We start from the raw sequence: 22,212 nt of genomic DNA, 5'->3' as shown, positions 1-22,212 counted from the left end.
TTAATCAACATATTTATAATTTTTATAATGATTTTCAAGACAAAATAGTTTGTAGAGACATAAATGTTGTAAGAACATATAAATAGAGAAGGGAATCTCGCTTTTAGGATAAGAACGTCTGATTTGGACATTTGGTATGTTGATCCTGACAACTATTAAGAGTTAAAATTTATGGAAATAATATATATTTATTAACTCAACCATAAGAAACATTTGGTTTACTATAGGTTAACATATATTTATAAAAGGACAATAATGGGAAAAAATAAATGACTTGAGGCATGGGGCCCGCCAAAAAATAGACTTTTGGATTGATTTTCCGTTTCATGTTTTATTTTGGTCTTATAGTGTTTATTGATTTTGGAGTGGGTATATGACTAATTACTCCCCCTATTTTTGGACCTTTAATTCAAAAATTATTTGAAGTTTTCAAGCAGTTAAACTTTTCCTCTCATTGATGTAATCTTATAGCAGCTTGTATCTCCTCTCCCTCTGCGGCCATTTTGATTAATGGTAGACTAGGTCCAACCTACTATCCTTCTCGTGGGCTTTGGCAAGGAGACCGATTATCACCGTTTCTATTCATTCTAGCGATGGAAGGTACCGCCTTCTATCTACAACTTCATTAGATAAATCTTTCAAGGGGTTCTCTATTAAATCCTCGAAATTGGATATTCATCACCTTCTCTTTGCAGACAATTAGATCATTTTGGGAATAATACCTTTGATGATACTCGGAAGCTAAAAGATATTCTCTCTTCTTTTTGTATTGCCTCGGGACAGATCATCAGTTTCAACAAACCTAGTATTTTTTCCTCTCAAAAGAAGCTTCCTAAATTCAAAAGATTTATTGATCGTCTCAAAGTCAAAACTAATCAATCCATTGACAAATATTTGGGAGTTCATCTCCAAATAGGCAAAAAGAAAATCTCGGTTTTCTCTCATCTTATAAACTTTATCCCAGTCCAAACTCTCAAAATGGCAGAATAAATTTTTGTCTCGAGCTGGCCGCTTTGTTGTCATATCAACAATAGCAGGAATTCTACTCCGATACCAGATGCAATGTTTTGCGATCCCCAAGGGAATTTGCAAACACATCAAGATCTCTCAAAGATTTTTTTGGTGGGGAAAAACAAAACTAATCCACTACGATAATTCGAAATCCATTTATTCCTCGAAAACCACAAGTGGCCTGGGATTCCGAAATCCTAATTTCGAGAATCAAATATTCTTAGGAAAACTAGCTTGGAGATTTAAAACTGAACTCTTCTCTCTGGGTTCAAGTGCTTAGATCTAAATATCGTAATAGTGACAACACTTGCCTCAGGGCAAAAAAAACATCATTCTTGGATTTGGAAAAATATCTCTAATTCTTTAGACCTTATAGATGATAAATACATTTGGGAAATTCTTGATGACATGAGCGTTAATATTCGGACCGACCCAAGGACTCCAAACATATGTCCACTGATTAGTAATTCGAAAAATTCTCGATTGACAAAAATCTCCCAACTCACTCTCGAGGGTAATTGGAATTTTCCAATTCTTCAAGAAAATTTGGACCCTTTTCTGGTAAATTCTAGCTATTACCATAAACAAATACGGGCCGGATCAGGTGAAATGGAATCATACAACTATTGGTAAGTTCTTCCATTTCTTTGTAATCAAATTATGAAACATGATTCACCTACTTAAATCAAGGTAAAGTGGCATTTGATATGACATTTAGATGTGATTCCAAAAATCAAATTATTTCTATAGAAATGTTGTACCAATTCATTACGTGTTCTTCATAAAATTATGCGATTTATTGGTAAACTCAATATATGTCAAATTTGTGAGAAAAATATTGAAACTATAGAACATGTATTATTACAGTGCGAGCATGCTCGGCGAATATGATTTTTTCTCTTAATTTGTTTCTTCCATTTCTTTGTAATCAAATTATGAAACATGATTCACCTACTTAAATCAAGGTAAAGTGGCATTTGATATGACATTTAGATGTGATTCCAAAAATCAAATTATTTCTATAGAAATGTTGTACCAATTCATTACGTGTTCTTCATAAAATTCTGCGATTTATTGGTAAACTCAATATATGTCAAATTTGTGAGAAAAATATTGAAACTATAGAACATGTATTATTACAGTGCGAGCATGCTCGGCGAATATGATTTTTTCTTTTAATTTGTTTCTTCATAAAAGAAAATATAACAAACAAATGAGTCTTTGTTGGTGCTCGTGTATTCCGGAGGGAAAAAATTATGTTATTAAATGAATATATTATTTGCTTGCTTGAGTTTTCAGCTTGAAAGTTAGCGAGATTAGAACTTAACTGATTAGAACTTAACTGATTAACTCAAGTTCATGCCCCTTTCTCAAATAAATAAAATCATGTATTTCTTCTCAAAAATTGGAATTTATCTATGGTCTTTTAAATAATCAGTCTTTGTGTCGCAATTTTTTTATTGTCCAACCCTAGGTCTATTTTTCAAACTCTAAAATAAAAATAAATTTTTTTGGACAATTAATACGAGGTTTTCAACAAAAAGAAATTGTTAATATTTTTTAAATTTATGAGAAAAAATAGATGGTATACCATTTCCAAACACCCAATAGAAGTCTTAAAACTAAGCATAAAATTTTTATTGCCGCATGGAATTGAACCAAGATCACTCGGGTCAAAACCACAACTGCTACCATGCAGCCTATAACACTATATTGTTGCACATTTTGTATTATTTGAATTAACAAAACCCTTGTGAAATCATAATTATAATGGAAGTCACTACGACTAGATCGAAGGGGTCATGGCCCCCTCTGGCCTAGATGTATCTCCCTCTCGGTACATCTAGGCGCTTGTGTTTATAGCAACCTTCCATGATACCATTTCCACATATGATTTCTTAGGGGAATACCTGTATCGTTACATCAACTTTCTGGTTGCGGTCGACTCTAGCAATTATGTAAATCAACGATGTTGTTTGGAGAGAAAAGCAAAAAAGCTATTGACTATCGATCAAATGAGAGGACGCCACCTGATCGAGAAAACTTCAAACTACGTGATTTTCTCTAATTTTTGGATATTACACTTAGGTCCACCATTTGGACGTGTTTAGCTTCAGATCCCTCAACTAAAATATGACCTGGACCATCGAGGATGCCAAAGGTCCTGATCATATCCAAACCCACGTCCCCAAGATCTCGCCCTCTCTTCTTTTCACCAATTATTCTACCAATTTCAAAAGGTTTGACATTTGATTCTTCACCTCAGGTTTTGAGGGGGCGGGGGGCAGGGCGTTCACCCTGGGCTCCCCACTAAACATGAACCCAATCTCAAATTCTTGTATTAAGTGTTATTAATACTAAGATCCCGTATTCTTGTAACGTATATGGCTCAGCGTAGAAAATCTGTCTCGACTCCCGCATACTGATGGTTAAGGATTCGACTACCATGAATGGCACTATTTCTTATCTTCTTAAGGTGGTTCTACGAGCGCCCCTACTTATTGTTGTTGGCACCCTAAAAAATTTCACAAGGTCTTATTGTCTTTAAATATGTTTCAAATACTCTAGGGTTTCATGGTTTTGGAGAAAATTCAACCTTGTTTTTAAAACTAGTACCAATCAAATTAGAATCTTCGTGAGCATGAATATCTCTGTTATTTTTAAATTTTTTTGTACGGAAGTATTTGTATAGTTTTCAGTTTCATACCAAAATAATTTTCACAACGTTATCAAGTTTTATGTTAGCCTGTTCTGACATAAAATCTTAGTTCTACATGTTTGGATTACCATCTCTAACATTCGTTATGCTTTTCTTGATCATCTAAGAGTCTAACTACTTAGTTGGTATATTGCTTCAATATCAAAGAAACTTTACTAGAAAATTATTTGAAGTGATCATTGGAAACTTCATATTACGAGTTTGGTTCCGTGAACAATTTAATGTCATCTATATTATTGAAATTTTTTGTACATTTATTCATTGACATGTGAAATACATTTTCAACTTTATGTTAACATAGAGGGTCTCCCATAACTTTAGCCACCAGGCCCTTAGATTCTCAGCCACGACTCTACTTCACCTCTATATATTTTTCCACTTTTAAGCCATTTTTTAGTGAAAAATTTTATATATTCATCCCTCCATTTTGGTCCCTCCCCCAGCCCTCCGCTTATGTGGCGACATATCACTTGAGTGTGGAGCAATTGGAGAGAGAATGGTGAGAAAATATACTCCAGTGATATGTCGCCACATCAGTAGAGGGGTGGGGGAGGGACCAAAATTGAGGGATGAATAGACTTTTGTTTTTTAGCAGAGATATTATGAGGTAAAACTTAGGATTTTTTTAATTACCGTCTTCCATTGGTCCTGCCATGTGGTGAGAATAACGATCGAACCAATTGGAGCTGGCTACACCCGCTTTCGTGCTATCGTCCGCCCTCATTTTCGGGTCATATAGCGTTTCTCTAATATATAGGTATATCAGTCAAGAATTCACCCCCAACTTATATCGGCCATTATCTAGTTTTAGTTTAACAATATTTAGGTTTGACATTAGATTCTTCCCCTTTGAAGATTCATTTACTTTCATGCAAAAAATCAACTCTAATTTGGTGAAGATATTATGAGGTAAAAAACTTAGGTTTTTTTTATCACTACCGGAACCAATCTCACCAGATAACTAAGAGGGTAACCAAACCCTAACCCGAATCTGAAATCTGAATGATCTGTGCGAAATCATAAAACCTAGCTTATAGATAAAGTGCTCATTTTTTGTTCAAGAAATTATGTCAATATCTAGTTTTAGTTTGACGATATCAATCTAGGTTTAGTTTCATTGAGTCAATCTTTATTTTGTCGTATAATTGTTATTCATTTCTTGAATTGTTATTGGTTATTACTTGAATTTACCTCTTTATAATACTTTGATTTTAACTTCGTAGTAACTATTTACGTAGAGAAATGACTTCAGAAAGTTTAGAAAGTGGTGATTATGAACTTTATCATGAGTCTGACGATGATAAATACAACGTTGAATCAGTAACAGAGATAGAAGTACCTGGGTTCGGAATGGAGTTCAATGGTCTTGAAGAGTTTTACAACTACTGTCTTCGTTAAGCCAAAAAACGGGGGCATCCAGTGAAAAAGAAATCACAGAGAAGAGAACAATAAATTTTAAAATGTTCTACAATAGTATGTGCTAAGGGGGGAACCATACATCAACATCAAATAATCCTCAACCAAGTAGCAAAAGTGGTTGCAAAGCAAGAATTAAGGCTAAGTTACTAGATAATGGAAAATGGGAAACTACCGTTGTCAATCTATAGCATAATCATATCTTTAGTCCATGAAAAGTTTGTCATATTAGATGCAATAGGAAGATTAACCTACTTGTAGCTAGACAACTGGAAATCTGTGATTTGGCAAGGACTAAGACGAGACATAGCTTTAAGCAACAAGTTGTAGCAGCCGGTGGATATGAGAAAGTGCCATTTACCGAAAGAGATGCAAGAAATTACATCGAGAAAAAGAGAAGGATACGTCTTGGTAACGGAGACGTTATTACTATTCATCAATATTTTTTGGCTATGCAAAAAAGAACAACGATTTTAATTTCTCAATGGAAGTAGATCATAAGTCTTGTTTACTTAATGTTTTTTGGGCAGACAAGAGGAGTAGAGAGGCATATAAAGAATTTGGAGATGCTGTTACATTTGACAGGACTTATCTAACGAATAAGTATCGTCTTCCTTTTGCCCCGCTTGCTGGAGTGAACCATCATGGACAATCTATTTTATTGGGTTGTGGGTTGTTGTCTAATGAAGATGCATAATCATTTTCGTGGTTGTTTACGACATGGCTTGCTTGTATGGATGAAAGAGCTCCAGGTGGAATTATAACGAACCAAGATGCAGCCATGCAGATTGCTATTCAAGACTTAATTCCCAATACAAGACATCGATGGTGTCTGTGGCATGTAATGAAGAAAATATCTGAGAAACTAAAAAGTTACAAAAAGCTTAATGAAATAAGTTATAGTCTTACTCATCTTGTCCACAAAACGCTTAGATAGAAGACTTTGAGTATAAACGGATGCTTACCATACAAAAATATAGCTTGGGAGAAAATACATGGTTGACCCAAAAACAGCGAGAATCACGTGGTTTTAGCTTTTCTCCCAAGAGAGAAGGCGATGGGTACCAGTTTTTACTTGGGAGAAAATGATTTTTTGCAAAAATTGGTACCCTTCGCAACAATTTAAAAACAGAGAGAGCTTTTCTCGGCTTCCCCCTCTCGTTTAGTCGCTTTTCACTCATTTTTTGGGTTTCGCTTCAAACAACTTTGTTGTATGTAGGGTGTCGAGTCAAGCCGATACGAGTAGTAAGATGTTCAAGCTCGGCTAGTGTCTTTGACTGTTTACTCGAGTCTGGTCGAGTAACGGTCCACTTTCTCGAGTTCGACTCGTATATGTTTCAAATAGCTCGAGCTCGCATTGTTTGAAGCTCGTTTGTTAAAACAACTTTCTAAATTATAAAAAATACTTCAATCATCATTAGTCACATACAACAATAATGATTAATGACTCACATTCCGATAATCTTTTGGTACTCCATATACAAGTTTCAATACAAATACATGAGTATATACTACACTATTATAGATAATATGTTAAGCGAGTTGTTCAGGAATGTTTCAGAATACAGTGAAGAATGATCAAATTCGACTCGTTTGTATAAACGATCATGATTTTGGGTTCAGATTAAGCTCACACCACTAAATCTTCGAGTCGAGCAAGAACAATAGTCGAGCCAAACTCGAGCATTTCGGCCGGCTGACTATAGCAGCACCCTAACCAAATACTATTATAAAATCTTGAAGAGAAAAAACCAGATAACATCGTGCACATCATTACTTGTTCCTTGAGAAAAATGGGGAAGGAGGGGGTTCAGGAGAGAGAGAGTCGTTGACATGCCATTTGAGAATGAATATAGAAGTGACACGTGGTGTTCTTTTTGGCGTCAAACGGTTCTTCTTCTTCGTCTTTTTTTTTTCTTCCTTTGTCTCTCTATCGTCTCCTTAATCTCGGAAGCTGGTGGTCTTTGTTTTTAGAGAGAGAGAGAGAGAGAGAGAGAGAGAGAGAGAGAGAGAGAGAGAGAGAGAGAGAGAGAGAGGCGACTAAAATGACCACTAGAGAAAGAGAGAGAAAAATATTAGTTGTTGGCGTTGTCTGGTGGGGGTTTGATAAAATGGACCCATTTCCACGGATCCTTTCTTTTCTTTCTTTTTCTATCTATCTTGGAAAATAATTTTGGACATAGAAGAAAGAAAGAAAGAATCATTCTTCTTCTTCTTTTTCTTCTTTTGCTTAAGTTCTGAATTATACCCATCAATGAAAAAGAAAGTGAAATCTTGTTTTCTATTCTAAATATGTATTTAATCAATCAATCTTTGCAACTTCACAATCTCCCCATCAACAAGTATAACTCTGTCTTCTTCTCCTTATGTCTATTAAGAAATCCTTCTCATTATGTGCTTGAAGTAAGAGTAATGCATTCAAACATGTTTGGTTCGCGCGAAAAGGAATAGGATTACCATGAATAAGAATCCACATAATGTAATTTGTATAGATTGATTTTGTTCGTAGATTATCTCATTGACGATTCCAAGACAAAGGGAGTCACAAACCCACCATCCCTGGGTTTGGGAATATTCTTCGTTTAGGAGAAATTGCCGTTCTAGGAATGTGGTTCCTGATTCATTCTCCTGTACCAAAGACTATTTTGGAATGCAATTCCTAGTAATCGCATTTCACCCCACGCGACCTAATAGAGTTTTGTTTCGTCACTACTTGTTTATTACTATTGGTTAATTTGACTCAATTATTACTTGGCTCTTATGGATTTCTGATTTTTTTGATAGGAAAAAGCTTACAATGTTTGATCAAGTTAGATGGCTGCGAATTCTCTCACAATGAACACAGATTCTAAAATTGAAGGTAGGTTATAGTGCTCTATTATTGTTGTTATTGTTATTAAGACTGATGTCTAACTACGATTTCCATCAAGATCTTAGAGAAGATAGCGTTGGTATCACGAGTTCAATTATTAAGTCCAGAAATCCGAGGAAGAATTTGAAATTCTCAGAAGAAGTTGTTGGAGAAGGAAGGGGTGGCTTGGAAGTCGATTTATCTTCAGGTGGACATACTCTTTTAGTACATAAAGGAGAGAGGCTTAAGTGTTCATCCAACTATCATCGTGTTATGTGCAGTCCTGTCATGCCAGGTATTTCGTTTTGTATCCTTAGCCTGACTAAAGCAATTGAGCTAGTTAGCACGTCAACTTTGGCATTGTGGTCGATATATATCAAAAAATAAAAATTTCGTCTATCCATAGATAAATTCTATCTAGATCGTGAAGCCCTGTTTGATAGGTCGGTAACATGTTTCGCCTTCCATGGACAAGGTCCTTTCCTTGTCGTGAGGTATTTGCACATGAGCATTTCCATGTTAAATATAACATATGATACGAATGCTTTGGGGTTGTAAAATGGAAGTTTCATGTCTACGAAACCGCATTGCTTTTGAACGCTATATAGTCTGGGTAATAACACAAAACCTTGTCTTACATATTTGTCAGGGCCTTTTTGGTGGGATTAGTGTCTAGATTGATTAGTTGGAGGGGCTTGTGATTGTCCAGAGCTGGTCTATGCCAAGAAATTTTTATCAGTGGAACTAGGCTAGTGGGTTTGGTGAGCCTAAATCAAGGATAGTATAGCGGGTTTGAGATGGGCGTCATAACAGGAGACGTGTCTGGATTGGCCACAAGAGTATTCCCCTGTTAATCTCATATGAGTGTCCCATGTACGAAAAGTAATGAACAAAACCTGTGGCCCCGGTGAGCCACTTACCTGCATAAGACGATAGGGGGGAATAAAAGGTAGACAAAGTTTAAACTTGAGAGAGTGCTTTTGTTGTGCAACTGATTTTCTTAGGTATTATAAGACTAACATTCCTTCAAGTGATTGGATATAACTTGTTTAAATGCATTTAAAGCCACCATTAGTATACAAGGAGTATTCTGGTATTCGTATTAGCGAATGTTTGCACTGATTGACCAAAACTGTCGTTGCTTCGTACAAAAACAACTGGGAATATGCCATGCAAATAATAACATAGCAATATGTCAAGAATATAAAAGAAAAGTGTTATAAGTTTTGTGTTGCTACTTAGCAAGCATAACGCAACTTCATGTACCTTGATGCAAAAGTTTCATATGCATAAATTTTGGATTATGTGAATTTACAGAGTAAGAAGTAGACCCACAGTAAGCAATTTGTGTTCGAGAACAAAATGAGAAGGTTTTTTTGCGCTTCATATAATCATAAAGTTCTATATCTTGTGCCCTTGGAATCTTGTTGTGGTGAACTGGTTTTCACATTTTCCGAGTTTTATTTTGCGCTTCAAATTGACAAAATAATAAGATAAGAGCTTCAACATGCATAATGTACTTATTATATCGTCAATTTTTGTACTTTTAAATCACTTAAAACGGTTATATTTGTCCAGCTAATTCTTCTCTCAACCTGTTACTTTTATTTATTGGAGTATTTGATCGAGTTCCCTTTCTTATTTTATAGAGCCATCAGCCATGTTGAATCATCACGCTGGACACAAGTTCCATGAAGTGTTTCAACTGAAACAGGGACGATATGCTGATCTACCAGCTGCTAATATTTCAGAGATGATGAAATCAAACAGCTTAGATGTAATTTTCGTGACGTCTTGCTATCAACCTGAATCTGTTTTAGAGTTTAATTTTGCAGTTAGTTTTCTTATGCTTTCATCGTACTGTACAGAATGCTCCGACTCAATCACTTTTAAGTGTGGTAAATGGGATTCTAGATGAAAGCATTGACAGGAAGAATGGAGAAATACCCCATGTAAGCCTATGAGAAAAAGTTCGATTATTACATTTTATATCAAATGTTAGGTTTGTTTGATATATTTTAGTCTTTCATTGATATAAACTTAATGTATCTGCAGCGTGTAGCGTGCTTGTTAAGGAAAGTTGTGCAAGAGATTGAGCGACGGGTATCAGCTCAAGCAGAACATATACGAACGGTAAGGTGCTTAAGGAAATCGCGTTCTAAAATAATATTTGGTTATTATACAGTATAATATTTTCTCTTTGATTTTCTGCTTTTGCAGCAAAGTCATATGAACAAATCTCGTGAAGAGAAGTATCAATCAAGAATCCGAGTACTTGAAGCCCTTGCAAGTGGGACTAATGAGGAATATCAGGTTTAGTTATAGTTAGTTCCGACAATTACTAAAATAATATCTTTGTCGTCTTATTCCTTCCAAGTTTCGTTCGGTGTTAGTTTATCTTTAAGTACCATTTCCTATACCCTATAACTCAAACACCCACATTTTTAGCATAACGATAACATTACTAGTCTTACTTCATGAAAAAACGGATTTACTTAATGGAGGCCCTGATGCTCTTAAATCATGAAGCTGACAGTTGCTGTACATCGGCTACTATGCTTATGCAGTAGCGGTTCAATTAACTGAGCATAAATTCTACCTATAAAGCTTATTTGTATATCTTGCTTGTGATCATTTGTTTTATTTATATGTTGCCAGATCTCAGTAGGTGTTTGCTCTTTTTCTTTTTCAGACTCATAAATCTCTAATGGAAGAAAGGAAGAAACCTCAGGAAGAGGAGCTGGTGGTTAAATTGATGAATGATATGGAAAATAGCGATCGTGAAACCTCAACGATAAAGAAAGACTTACTAGACACAGCTAGAAAGAAATCTGAACAGAAGGATGCCGTTGTATTGATGAAAGATAACAGCGACACAGAACTTGAAATTTCAGCAATGAAGCGAGAATTAGAGACAACAAAAAATAAATATGAGCAGGATTTGGTTAGATTGAAGAAAGAGAAGGGTAACTCTGATATTGAAATCTCAGAACTAAAGCAAGAATTAGAAATAACAAAAAAGAAGCATGAACAACGTTGTTTGCATGTTGAAACACAAGCTAAGGAAACTCAAAAAGAGTTACAGACTAGATTGAAGGAATTTCAGTTGCTCTTGGAAGAATCCAGGAAGAAGGAGAAAGAACTCGAGACGTTTACTGCACTAAAAGCTCGCAATTGGTCTAAGAAAGAACATACCTACCAGAGTTCCATAAATTTTCAGTTTCAAGCTTTGAAGGTAACACATATCTTGACAAGTACTTCCAATCATTAGTAATCGGAAATATTCGATGAATGAAACTATTGAAACTGTACAGGAATTAAGATTGGCATGCCAGTATATCAAGAAGGAAGTTATAAATACGCAAAACAACTATCTTGAGGAGTTTAATTGCTTGGGTACGATCTTCAAGCAGTTGTTTAATAAGATTTCTTTTGTTGCATCATCAACTTATGTTTGTGTTCGCATGTTCTCATAAGCTAATGTGTTTACATTTTTACAGGCGAAAAATTCCAAGAGTTCGCAGAGGCAGCTCAAAATTATAATATGGTTCTTGCTGAAAATAGGAGATTGCATAATGAAGTTCAAGACTTGAAAGGTTGTCCACTTCTACTTGGCATTAACAAAACTGTATATATTATGCCTGGTTGATATTTAGATGTTGGGAGTAAATTTACTAAGTCATTTTTCGAATTTCTTTTGATAGGAAGTATCAGGGTATATTGTCGCATAAGGCCGTCCCCAGCTGGACAGAGCGGAAAGACATCATCGATTGACTACATTGGTGAGAATGGGGAATTGACAATTGTAAATCCAACTAAACAAGGAAAGGATGGCCATCGTGTGTTCAAGTTTAACAAGGTCTTTGGTCCATTATCAACTCAAGGTTTTGGTCCTCTATCAATAACTTCCAGCGTACTCTTTTCCGTTCTCTTGTCCAGTCTGTACCATAATATATAATTTATGGGGGTTCACCCTTAGGGTTCAGTCAGAAGCCACATCACAACTAAGTCATGGGTGTGTCTGGTTTTCAATTAATTCGTAATTCTATGTTACGGCAAGTTAGAATCTCGAACTCATAGCTTAACATTACCTTTTCATTTACTTCGTGATTAAACAGCGGAGGTTTATTTAGACACTCAACCATTAATTCGGTCAGTTCTTGATGGATATAATGTCTGTATTTTTGCATATGGTCAGACTGGTTCAGGGAAGACTTATACAATGGTATGAACCACTTGCCCACCCTCGACCTCTTCTATTTTCCGACTTTTGTCTATTATCGTATCTGATTTTCTAATTATACAGAGTGGTCCGAACTTAGCAACTAAAGAAGAATGGGGAGTCAATTACCGAGCTTTAAACGACCTTTTTGACATTTCTTGGAAGAGAAGAAGCACCATTTCGTATGAAATTGGGGTTCAAATGGTTGAAATATATAACGAACAAGTTCGTGATTTGCTATCTGAAGGTTCCCAGAAAAAACTTGAGATTCGGTTTACTAGTCAACAAAATGGATTAGCTGTTCCTGGTGCCAGTATGCATCCTGTGAGATCAACTGAACATGTCCTGGAATTGATGCAAATTGGATTGGGAAATAGAGCCGTAAGTGCCACGGCGATGAATGAGAGAAGTAGCAGATCTCACAGGTTTTTTTCTTGTTAAATTAATACTTCCATCGATATATCTTCTACTTCTTGCGTTTGATTTGAACTATATCCAAATGCAGTGTCGTAACTGTCCATGTTCAAGGAACGGACTTGCAGACTGGTTCTTCGTTGCGTGGTAGTCTTCATTTGGTAGATCTCGCTGGAAGTGAAAGAATTGATCGATCAGAGGTAACAGGTGACCGACTTAAAGAAGCACAGCATATAAACAAATCCCTTTCTGCTCTCGGAGATGTTATATTTGCACTAGCACAGAAGAGTGCTCATGTACCGTATAGAAATAGCAAACTAACTCAAGTCCTTCAAAACTCCCTAGGTTTGTTTTATCTCCCACTTACTGTTTGCAAGAAAGCAGACAGGTCTAACTTTTAGTAGCCGAATTTTTATTTATTTTTTATGTTTAAGTGTTTAGGTGGGCAGGCAAAGACTCTCATGTTTGTCCAACTTAATCCAAGACCTGATTCGTATTCTGAGACATTGAGTACCTTGAAGTTTGCTGAGAGGGTCTCTGGCGTTGAGCTTGGTGCAGCACGAAGCAACAAAGAGGGCAAGGATGTCAGAGAATTGATGGAACAGGTCCCCCTTATATGAGATTTTCTTAACTTCATTCCTTGAAAAAACAACACAGTTATATTATGTTACCAACTTCTTCAGGCAATCAGGCCGAATATATGTTTCCATTACCTATTCGTAGTTGAACCGAAATGTCGTATTAAGCTTATATCAGAACCAAGAGAATTTAGACATGACTACTCGTTTGAAACCCAATTTTCGCCTTCAACCTATTTTAATCTGCAAATTACGTTTGTTCTAGAGAACTACCCGATAAAGATTCAAAGCAAAATCAGATTACTGGAAATGGTAAATCAAACATGAAAAGAGACATATTGACGACCTAATTAAGACAAGAAATCTAGCGGTGAACTACTTTTTATAAACACTTTTCATCCAAACAAACGTTCACATTATAGGGGTTAATATTAGTGTAGTATATTATGCATTTTATTTGACTAAGAAGTAATAATTCAAGTCTCTATTTTCTGAAACTTGATTTGGTTCTCTTTTTTATATAACATCAGGTGGCGTCTCTTAAGGATACGATCACAAAAAAGGATGAGGAGATTGAACATTTGCAGTTGCTTAAAGATCTGAGGGGTACTGGGTCTCCTGCTAGCATCAACAGAGAAAAACGAACAGGCTTGAGTCCATTGCAGAATCAATCCTCTTCTCCAAGAAGAAACTCCCTCAGTGGAGCTCGTGGAGTGTCAGGAGGAAGAGGCCCCGGACTTGGTGACAAAGCAGCTTCGGATCAGGATAATTGCTCAGAGTACAGTGATAGGAACTCTGAAGCAGGTTCTCACCAATCAGCAGAAGACATCAGCAGGCAGCGTAAGTTAGTTATTCATGTCTGGAGGTCATAAATATATTTATATATCCGTATGGAAGGTAAGTAACCTTCGTGTTATGTTATTGATCCATTAGAGTTAAACGATACAGATGCGGAAGAGAGAATGAGTGATGCATCTGATGGTGGCGTTTCGGTGGAAAACGAAGCTGAAGATTTAGTCGGCGATTTAAGTATTTCTCCTGCAGATGTGCTACTAGCAGACATAGACAAGTCAGTACCTTTTTCTTTTACGAAAGCTTAGATATTCTTTAACATGATTACTTGCAAATATGAAGTTTACTCAACTACAATACGACTATGTAGAGATTCATGTTACTAACAAACAAATGTTTGTCCATCCGTTAGCTTACCGAATATCACTACTCACTGGTTATTTTTATAGGTCTAGCCTTTCAGTCATAGGATTGTATAGGTTTAGGATGACACTTATGTTCTTCAATTTTCTGAAAGGATCATAGACTCGTAGGTTACCACTCTGAACATGATGTCCCTATCCAGTAAATAAAAATTTATGAAAAGAAATAAATTCGACGAACATCTTCAGTGATAGTTTGAACCCGTTGATAATAATGACACCATGTCCTCAACAAATCTTCGTCGGTCTACGACTAAGTTTCCTTTGGTGCTAGGTAGCCTTCAATGAAGCTGGGAATGGAACACTGATTTATATTTCTATAACGGAATAACCAAGCTCAGACTTTATATTTTCTTGTTCAAGAATGATCTTCAAATTCAAAAGAGAACCTTCGAAATGTTACGTAGGGAGGGGAAGTAGAAAACGTCTAAAACCCTAAAATAAAATAACAGCAACATCACGTACCACGACATCATATTTTGATATGCTTGGAAAGATGCAACAGTCGCCCATGTCACCAACCTCTACTCATTGATGGATGTACAGCTTTCTGAAGTGCCCGAGGCTAACAAGGGTTTTGGTTCAGTAATGATCGAAGCACATTCCGCAGTGGCAAGCACAATATCAAGATTGTTGTGCAGTCTAAGAAGTTGGATACAATTGACTTGTTGCTCCTTACGTTAACGGGCTAAAAGAATGCGGTAATGTCTAGAAATTATATAAGAGAGTTAACATGCATAAAGAGCTTTATCATTTAACACTAAATAAAACATACACTTAGATGAAGAATAAACTCCTAAAAGATTCAAACATCCACCACATAAATAAGTTGGAAAATCCAATTATCCGTGGTGTATATATAAATTCAACTTAAACTCTGAAAATCATTACGGTTGTCGATAGTGAAGGAATAATGATCCGTGGTTGAGTGTTAACTACTGCTCATATTTCTACGGACGTCTCATTTAGGTAGCGCAGCTAACCAGTGGGTTGAACTGTTGGAAGCGAATTCTTTACCTTGTCCTAGAAAATATCATACATGTGTATCTTAGTGATTCCAAAGCTTCCTACTTGGAGAAAACCCTTTTGCAAACTTGTGATAGGAGATATATACTACGTAAGACACAACGATGAGAAAACAGATGGATTCTGATTGTTTGCTTGTCATCTGTCAATCTGAAGTCGTCTCCTGTCCAGTAGTTTAAAGAGAATTTTGCATTAAGTTGTGAGTATATTTTAGGCTTGCAGCACTTACCGAAAGAAGAAACTTTTGTTGAGAAAATTAAGCCACTCCAAATAGGTGATCAGTCTACTTAGAGTTTTTTCTCTAATGCGGAAATACCAAGATCTTAGGATGCAGTGGTGAATAAATGCAACATATCCATGAAGCAAATAAAGAATAATGATGTGCAAGATTTATAGAGGTTCGAAGAAAGTCTTACGTCCTCTGTGAGCCGCACCAAGCTAATCCATTGTGAAAATGAAGTTACAACTTTCCCGAGTCACCAAACACAAAGTCTAGTGCACTCACTGGTTACAAAATTTCACTAACTCTCTTACCCTCACACTTACATAATTCTCTTGATCTCACTCTTTCAAAGGTAAACTTGAGAATGGGATGATTATATCATGAATGAAGAAGCCAATTTATAAGCCTTCATTCACTTGGATAGAATTGAGAAAATTTAATGCATCCATTAAATTTCGAAGACAAGTTATGATCTTTGCCACAAAAGTCCTTCCTTCCCCGTACCTTCATTCAGGGGCGGATCCAGGAATAAAACTCAAGGTATGCCGAAATATTATAGAAAGAAAAAAAATATCCGAGTATTACATAATCAAATATACTAATGTTTTAATTACAACTCAAAATAAAAATCTCTTTCTAGTCCAAGCGTAAATTCATTCTCCTTTTACTCATTCCTTGAAAGCGCTTGATAATATCTCTATCGTTGATTGTAGCAAACACATCTTTCTCCATAAAGGTCACTAAACAATCATTAAGCCATGGGTTAGACATTCGATTTCTCAATTGATTCTTCACATATTTCATACCAGAAAATACTCGTTCAACACTTGCGGTAGCCACCGATAATGACAAAGCTAGCTTCAAAAGAGTGTACACCAATCCAAATGTCTTGTGCTTTTTTGTACGAACAAGAGTCCTACATAGATCTAAAATACCCTTCAAATTCGAAAGATTATCGTCCATCTTGACACACTCAATGTAAGTCTCAAGTTGGCTAGACAACTCCCTATCACTAACATCCTTAAAGTCATTTGGGTAGAATCTTCCCAACCTCAGAAGTGAATTAAGGTCAAAATCTTGAAATGAAGAACAAGGGTTCAAACATGCCACACAATTCAACAACTCAACATTTTCCGGTGTAAATCGATCACCCAACTCTTTCATTACAAAATCAATGACATGTAAAAAGCAATCGTTTTTGTAATAATGGAGATTTGTCAAAAATGAAGCAAGTCTTTTCGATTTATTACCTTTCACATACCTTGACTCCATGACGGGCACATCGATTCCAAGATTTCCACAAGAACTCACAACTTTTTCATAAAATGCTTCCCATCCACTATCTCTCATTTGTTGAAGCTTGTTCTTACTTACTTGAACAAGTTGCATGGTAGTCACAATATCTTGATCCGATTTTTGTAATGCTTGAGACAACTCATTTGTCAATGATAAAACCTCAACCATCAAATGCAACATAAAAACAAAACCAAATGTTTGCATAACAATCAACAAACTTGTTGGTACACCATTGGAATTTTTGTCACTTTCCAAATCTTCAAGAACTTCAGTAATGGGAGTAAACAAATCAACCAACCTACTAAGAGTACGAAAGTGAGATCCCCACCGTGTATCGCCCGCTCTTGCAATAGACAACTCTTGGTTCAATCCAGTACCCGTTTCCACCAACTCCTCTTCGATTAGATTTGCAAAATGAGCAACTTGTTTTTTACGAAGCAGAGATTGCCGTTTGTTAGAAAATCTTAAAAAGTTCACAATACGAGACACTTTAAGAAGTTATGGAGTCTTTCTGTCAAACTCACATCTAGGTGGTAAGTAGTCCTTAGGCTTCTTGACTTTCACCCATTTGCTTTGTGGAAACTTGTTGTATTAGGCCCACATATAACAACTTCCTCCGCCGAATCATACAAGGGTGAAAGTTTATAGAGAATGAAGTCTATTAACTATGTATCATAAGTGTGGTTGGTCATGGTTTTTGAGTTCCAGACTCATTGCGTCATTGACGAGTACCCTAAAAAGAGGGACCATGTCATCTAGTAGCCCAACGCAGCTACCAGGCCGAATGGAGAGGAATGTACACCCTTAAAAGATGAGAAGGAGTTGTGAAGTCTAAGAGCTAAGGGATGAAGTGTGTCCGCGAAATCTAATTTATGCATCACTTAGCTCTTGTCTAAAGATTTTTATTTACGAGTAGAGGTGCAATGGATTTTCTTCGTTTTTATGTAATTGTTGTTTTTTCCATTAGTTTCCACCAAAGAGGACTTCCATTAATGGAGCTTGTTAAGAAGAAAGCTCAAGCTAAGAATTATTCTAAGATCTAGGAAACCCTTTTTAATTTGTCAAAATGGCTTCAAATAAATCTGTGACTTGGATTTGTAAAGGATATTAACCTTTCTTTTTCAAAATTGGTGCTTACATGTGTGTTTGATTTTTTTTACTAACCAATAATCTTTTCCAGTAGTAGCCCACCATCTTCCAGAAGTGACCGAATGAAATGGTAACGAATATCTATATCCTATGTCCTTACATGTTAGACTGAGTTCTTCGCAAGATGGATAACACTCTGACTATCAGTGTACAAAATACTTTTCTCCTTCTCAGGCCTCAACTCTACTAATAAACTTTCAACCGTATTGTTTCCTTACATGCTTTTGTCATTGCTACATACTTTACGTCTGTTATTGACAATGTCACCAACTAATGTAACTGTGAGTTCCAACTCCCTGCAGTCGATCCTGTTGTATAAACATACTTTGTCGTACTTCGCCTTTTATCAAGGTCACCTGCACAGTCTGTATCTACATATCCACTAAAAACAGAGTTTCACCGTCCGTAGCGTGAAGGTACATTAGTGGACCCTCTCAAGTATCTGAGAATCCACTTCACCGCTTCCTGGTGTTGCTTACTAGTATTGCTAGAATACATGTTTACTAGTTACATGGGCAATATCTGGTCATATGGGACACCTGCCATAAATTCTTTTTCCACATCTGTCACAGGATTTCTACAACTTGTTTTTCTATTTTTGAATTGTCCAGTGTGTGCCTCGAACCCTTGACTCCTGCAACTTGGTGAGCTTGAAATGACTTTCAAGTGGCATGCCGACTGGTTTGGCACCTTCGATATTGAACCTCTTTAGAACCCGTTCAAATATTTCAGCTTGAATGAGCATAAGTCTACCCTTAGACTTGTCCCTGCGGATTCTCATACCAAGAATTTGTCGAGCTTCACCAAGATCTTTTATGGCAAATTCACCTGCCAACTGGCCTTTCAAGTTTTTGATTTCCTCTAGAGATGTTCCAGCCACTAACATATCGTAAACATATAGTAACAAAACGATGTAACAAGAATCAAACCTTCTGACAAAGCAACAATGATATGTGTTACATCTTAAGTAGTTGTTCATGAGCATGAAGGTATCGAACTTCTTGTACCATTGCTTTGGGGCATGTTTTAAACCATAAAATCTCTTTGGAAGCTTGCATACCATCGCTTTTTTTCCTTCAGCGAATCCAACTGGCTTCTTCATGTAAATTTCTTCATTAAGGTCTCTATGAAGAAAAGTTGTCTTTACATCCAGTTGTCCAAGGAAGAGATTTTCTGAAGCCACTGGGTTGAGTACCACTCTGATTGTTGTCATCTTCACAATTAGGGATAATATTTCATTGTAGACGATACTTGGTTTCTACTGAAACCCCTTCATTACTAATCTCGCTTTATAGCGAATACCACCATTTGCTACAGCTTTTCTCCTATAAACCCACTTGTTCTCTAAAGTCTTCTTACCTCTTGGTAATTTTGTCAACACCCATGTGTCATTTTGCACAAGTGAGCCCATCTCGTCTTTCTTGGCAAGCTCCCACTTGCTTCAGTCCTCATCCTGTAGTGCTTCATCGGAATGTTCTGACTTTCACCCCATACCTTCATTCACCAGGAAATAATTGAGAAAATTTAATGCATCCATTAAATTTCCAAGACAAGTTATGATGTTTGCCGCAAAAGTCCTTCCTTCCCCATACCTTCGTTTAAGAAGTTACGTACTCTTTTTGACAAACTCACATCTAGGTAGTAAGTAGTCCTCTTGACTTTCACCCCTTTGCTTTTATGGCAACTTGTTTATTAGTCCCACATATAACAACTTCCTCCGCCGAATCTTACAAGGATGAAAGTTTACAAAAAATGAAGTTTATTAACTATGTATGATAAGTGTGGTTGGTTGTGGTTGTTGAGTTCCAAATTCATTGTCTCACTTGCAAGTACCCTAAAAGGAAAGACCAAGTCATTAGCAGCCCAACGCAACTACCTGGCCGGATGGAGGGGAACATACACCCTTAAAAGAGGAGAAGTGGTTGTGAAGTCCAAGAGATTAGGGATGATGGAGTGTGTCTGCAAAAATTATCTTACGCAATTAATCATTTAGCTCTTGTCAAGAGATTTTTATTTTGGAGTAGAGGTGCAATAATGGACTTTCTTCACTTTTATGTCATTTTTATTTTTTATATTAGTTTCCACTAATGCGGACTTCCATTAATGGAGCTTGTTAAGAAGAGCTCAAGCTAAGAATTATTCTAAGATCTAGGAAACCCTCTTACTTTGTCACAGTGGCTTCAAACTCGTGAACACCACCAAGCAAACATAAGATACAAAGGTCAGTCAAACCTTACCCCAGATGTACTCAAATTGTCGAGAATTTCTCGCCGTTCTTTGGTAAACTAGTGAACTAGTCAGCAAAGAAAAATGGAATAATCAGTAACACTCACGAAAGACAAGTGTTAGGGGAATGTTAATCCTTTCAGCATATTGGACAAACTCTTGCAGCAGACTTGAACCTAATAGTACATAAAAGGTGACTCTTACGTCTTAAGTCTACTCGTAAACCTATTTTAGTTGGGTGGTAACACGTATGTTTCTCCACCACTAAGAGCAGGGTTTGGATCTTGCTTTCTTTAAAATAAGAGGTCTTAAATCAGCATGAATACATATATTGATATTTTTGTCAAAATTCTAACATGGAGTTAGCACAATGCGCAGATCTGAAGAACCATCTAAAGTTTCTCAGCTAATACAAAAGCAGGAGGCAAAAGTGAATTTGTTAAGATCGTCGTCATCATCTGCACTCGCTCGTGGAGTATCGTCCTCGTCATTGTCTCGAGTATCATCAGCAAAAGATTCATTAAAGTCACCCAAAAGTAAGTCTATGGTACTTTCTCAGTTAGCAAATGCAAACTTATTACAAATAATACCGTATAATTGTAACCGTTCTTGTTTCTTATTGATCTTCCTGCCTGCAGGTTCAAAAAAACTAGTTCCTAGTAGTTCTGCAACCAAGCCTCTCAAAGGGTGGCAGCAGTAAGAGCAGGAGCTCCCGATTTTAAGCACCCGAAAACAAGTGCTAAAAGAAGAAGAATTGTAGAAAATTTTTATTTAGCCAAATGAGGTGATAGCTGTACCACTATTTTTTCCTCTTTACCTTGTGTTAATTAATATCTTTGTAAATGTTCTTTGCTTCTTTGGCTGGCTTGCAAATAGGAACCTTTGTATAGGTGTTCTTTGCTTATATCTATTTATTTTTTTAATACCCCGTTTCAATTTTCTAGTTTTGCATTCTTTCGTCTAGAGACTGTAAAATGTTTTGTGTTTGTTGAATTTCATTTATGTGAAAATATGTACTCAAGTTCCTGCATTAAGTGTTTCTATTCCATGGAAAGAATTTATTAGCTCTCTTCCTCTGTTTCTGGTTTTACATTTAATTCTTCTCTCTTTCTCGAAATGGAGAAAGACCAAGAAGACATTAAAAAAGCAGGTAGCACCTGCACCACCGTTACGCTTGGCCGATCTCGAGCCCAACTGCATAACCATTATCTTTTACTGACTTGATTACATAAGGTTACTTGGATTGTAAAATGCCTGTTAGAGGAAGAAGTTGATGACGGCGTTGTCAAGTATTCTTTCAGTCTTAGAGGAACTAGTATCTCCTACTGTGGTTAATAGGAAGGGGCAAAACTAAGCTCTTTAAAAAACAGCAGTAGCTGCTTTTTCAATCTTTCTACGTATACATGCTTTCAACAGTTGCATCCTAACGTTATATCTTTCAGTCCTGACTCTGGCTCGACTCGAGCTCCGCCCTTGTCCGATCCCAAGCCCCACTACATAATCATCCCTTAAGGTTGGTTTCGTGGCTAGACTACATACGTAGCTTGGATTGTAAAAGAAGTTCCGGTCAATCAACAAAAAGCATGATCAGATGGAGTAAATGACGGCATTGTCAAGCAAACTTCCTAAAGGACCATAGTTAACTTCCTACTTGGTTAATAGGATTTTGTCATTGCAGCACTCCCCTAATAGGAAATGGCAGAACCAAGCTCCTTAGTATATTTCAAGAAGACTGTATCCCTCAGGGCCCTTCAAAGTTTGTAGTCTATGGAGATCTTTGTATGCCGCTGAACTATTTAACTGGGTACTGATCTCATACTGGACGCATCAGTTCGATTATCCCTCACATAATTGACAAAGTTCAGAT

General features: G+C 36.5%; 1 protein-coding gene across 4 annotated transcripts; it reads left to right on the top strand.

The window, feature by feature from the left end:
- The first annotated feature begins 6,909 nt into the window (after nucleotides 1-6,909).
- Nucleotides 6,910-21,375, top strand: LOC147544675 (kinesin-like protein KIN-14M). 4 transcript variants are annotated; one of them, XM_086632564.1, is made up of 19 exons: nucleotides 6,910-7,488; nucleotides 7,931-8,006; nucleotides 8,077-8,292; nucleotides 9,647-9,774; nucleotides 9,866-9,949; nucleotides 10,053-10,130; nucleotides 10,218-10,310; nucleotides 10,690-11,232; nucleotides 11,312-11,393; nucleotides 11,498-11,593; nucleotides 11,702-11,881; nucleotides 12,116-12,222; nucleotides 12,304-12,644; nucleotides 12,725-12,978; nucleotides 13,075-13,238; nucleotides 13,742-14,051; nucleotides 14,145-14,280; nucleotides 20,724-20,881; nucleotides 20,984-21,375. In XM_086632564.1, exons 2-19 carry the CDS (start codon nucleotides 7,961-7,963, stop codon nucleotides 21,043-21,045), a joined length of 3,078 nt encoding a protein of 1,025 aa, XP_086488690.1. In that variant the 5' UTR covers nucleotides 6,910-7,488; nucleotides 7,931-7,960; the 3' UTR covers nucleotides 21,046-21,375. The 4 variants fall into 4 exon arrangements, with proteins under 4 accessions (XP_086488690.1, XP_086488691.1, XP_086488693.1 ...); XM_086632565.1 differs by having other exon boundaries at nucleotides 7,091-7,488; nucleotides 14,160-14,280; XM_086632567.1 differs by having other exon boundaries at nucleotides 7,103-7,488; nucleotides 8,084-8,292; nucleotides 14,160-14,280.
- Nucleotides 21,376-22,212: the final 837 nt, after the last annotated feature.

This window comes from Eschscholzia californica, unplaced genomic scaffold (genome assembly GCF_041429995.1).
Source record: "Eschscholzia californica isolate CP2 unplaced genomic scaffold, dmEscCali1.0.p SCAF_4, whole genome shotgun sequence".
In the NCBI taxonomy this organism is placed as follows: domain Eukaryota; kingdom Viridiplantae; phylum Streptophyta; class Magnoliopsida; order Ranunculales; family Papaveraceae; genus Eschscholzia; species Eschscholzia californica.
Note: the sequence above shows the minus strand (reverse complement) of the source record. Positions and strands in the feature narration are given on the sequence as shown.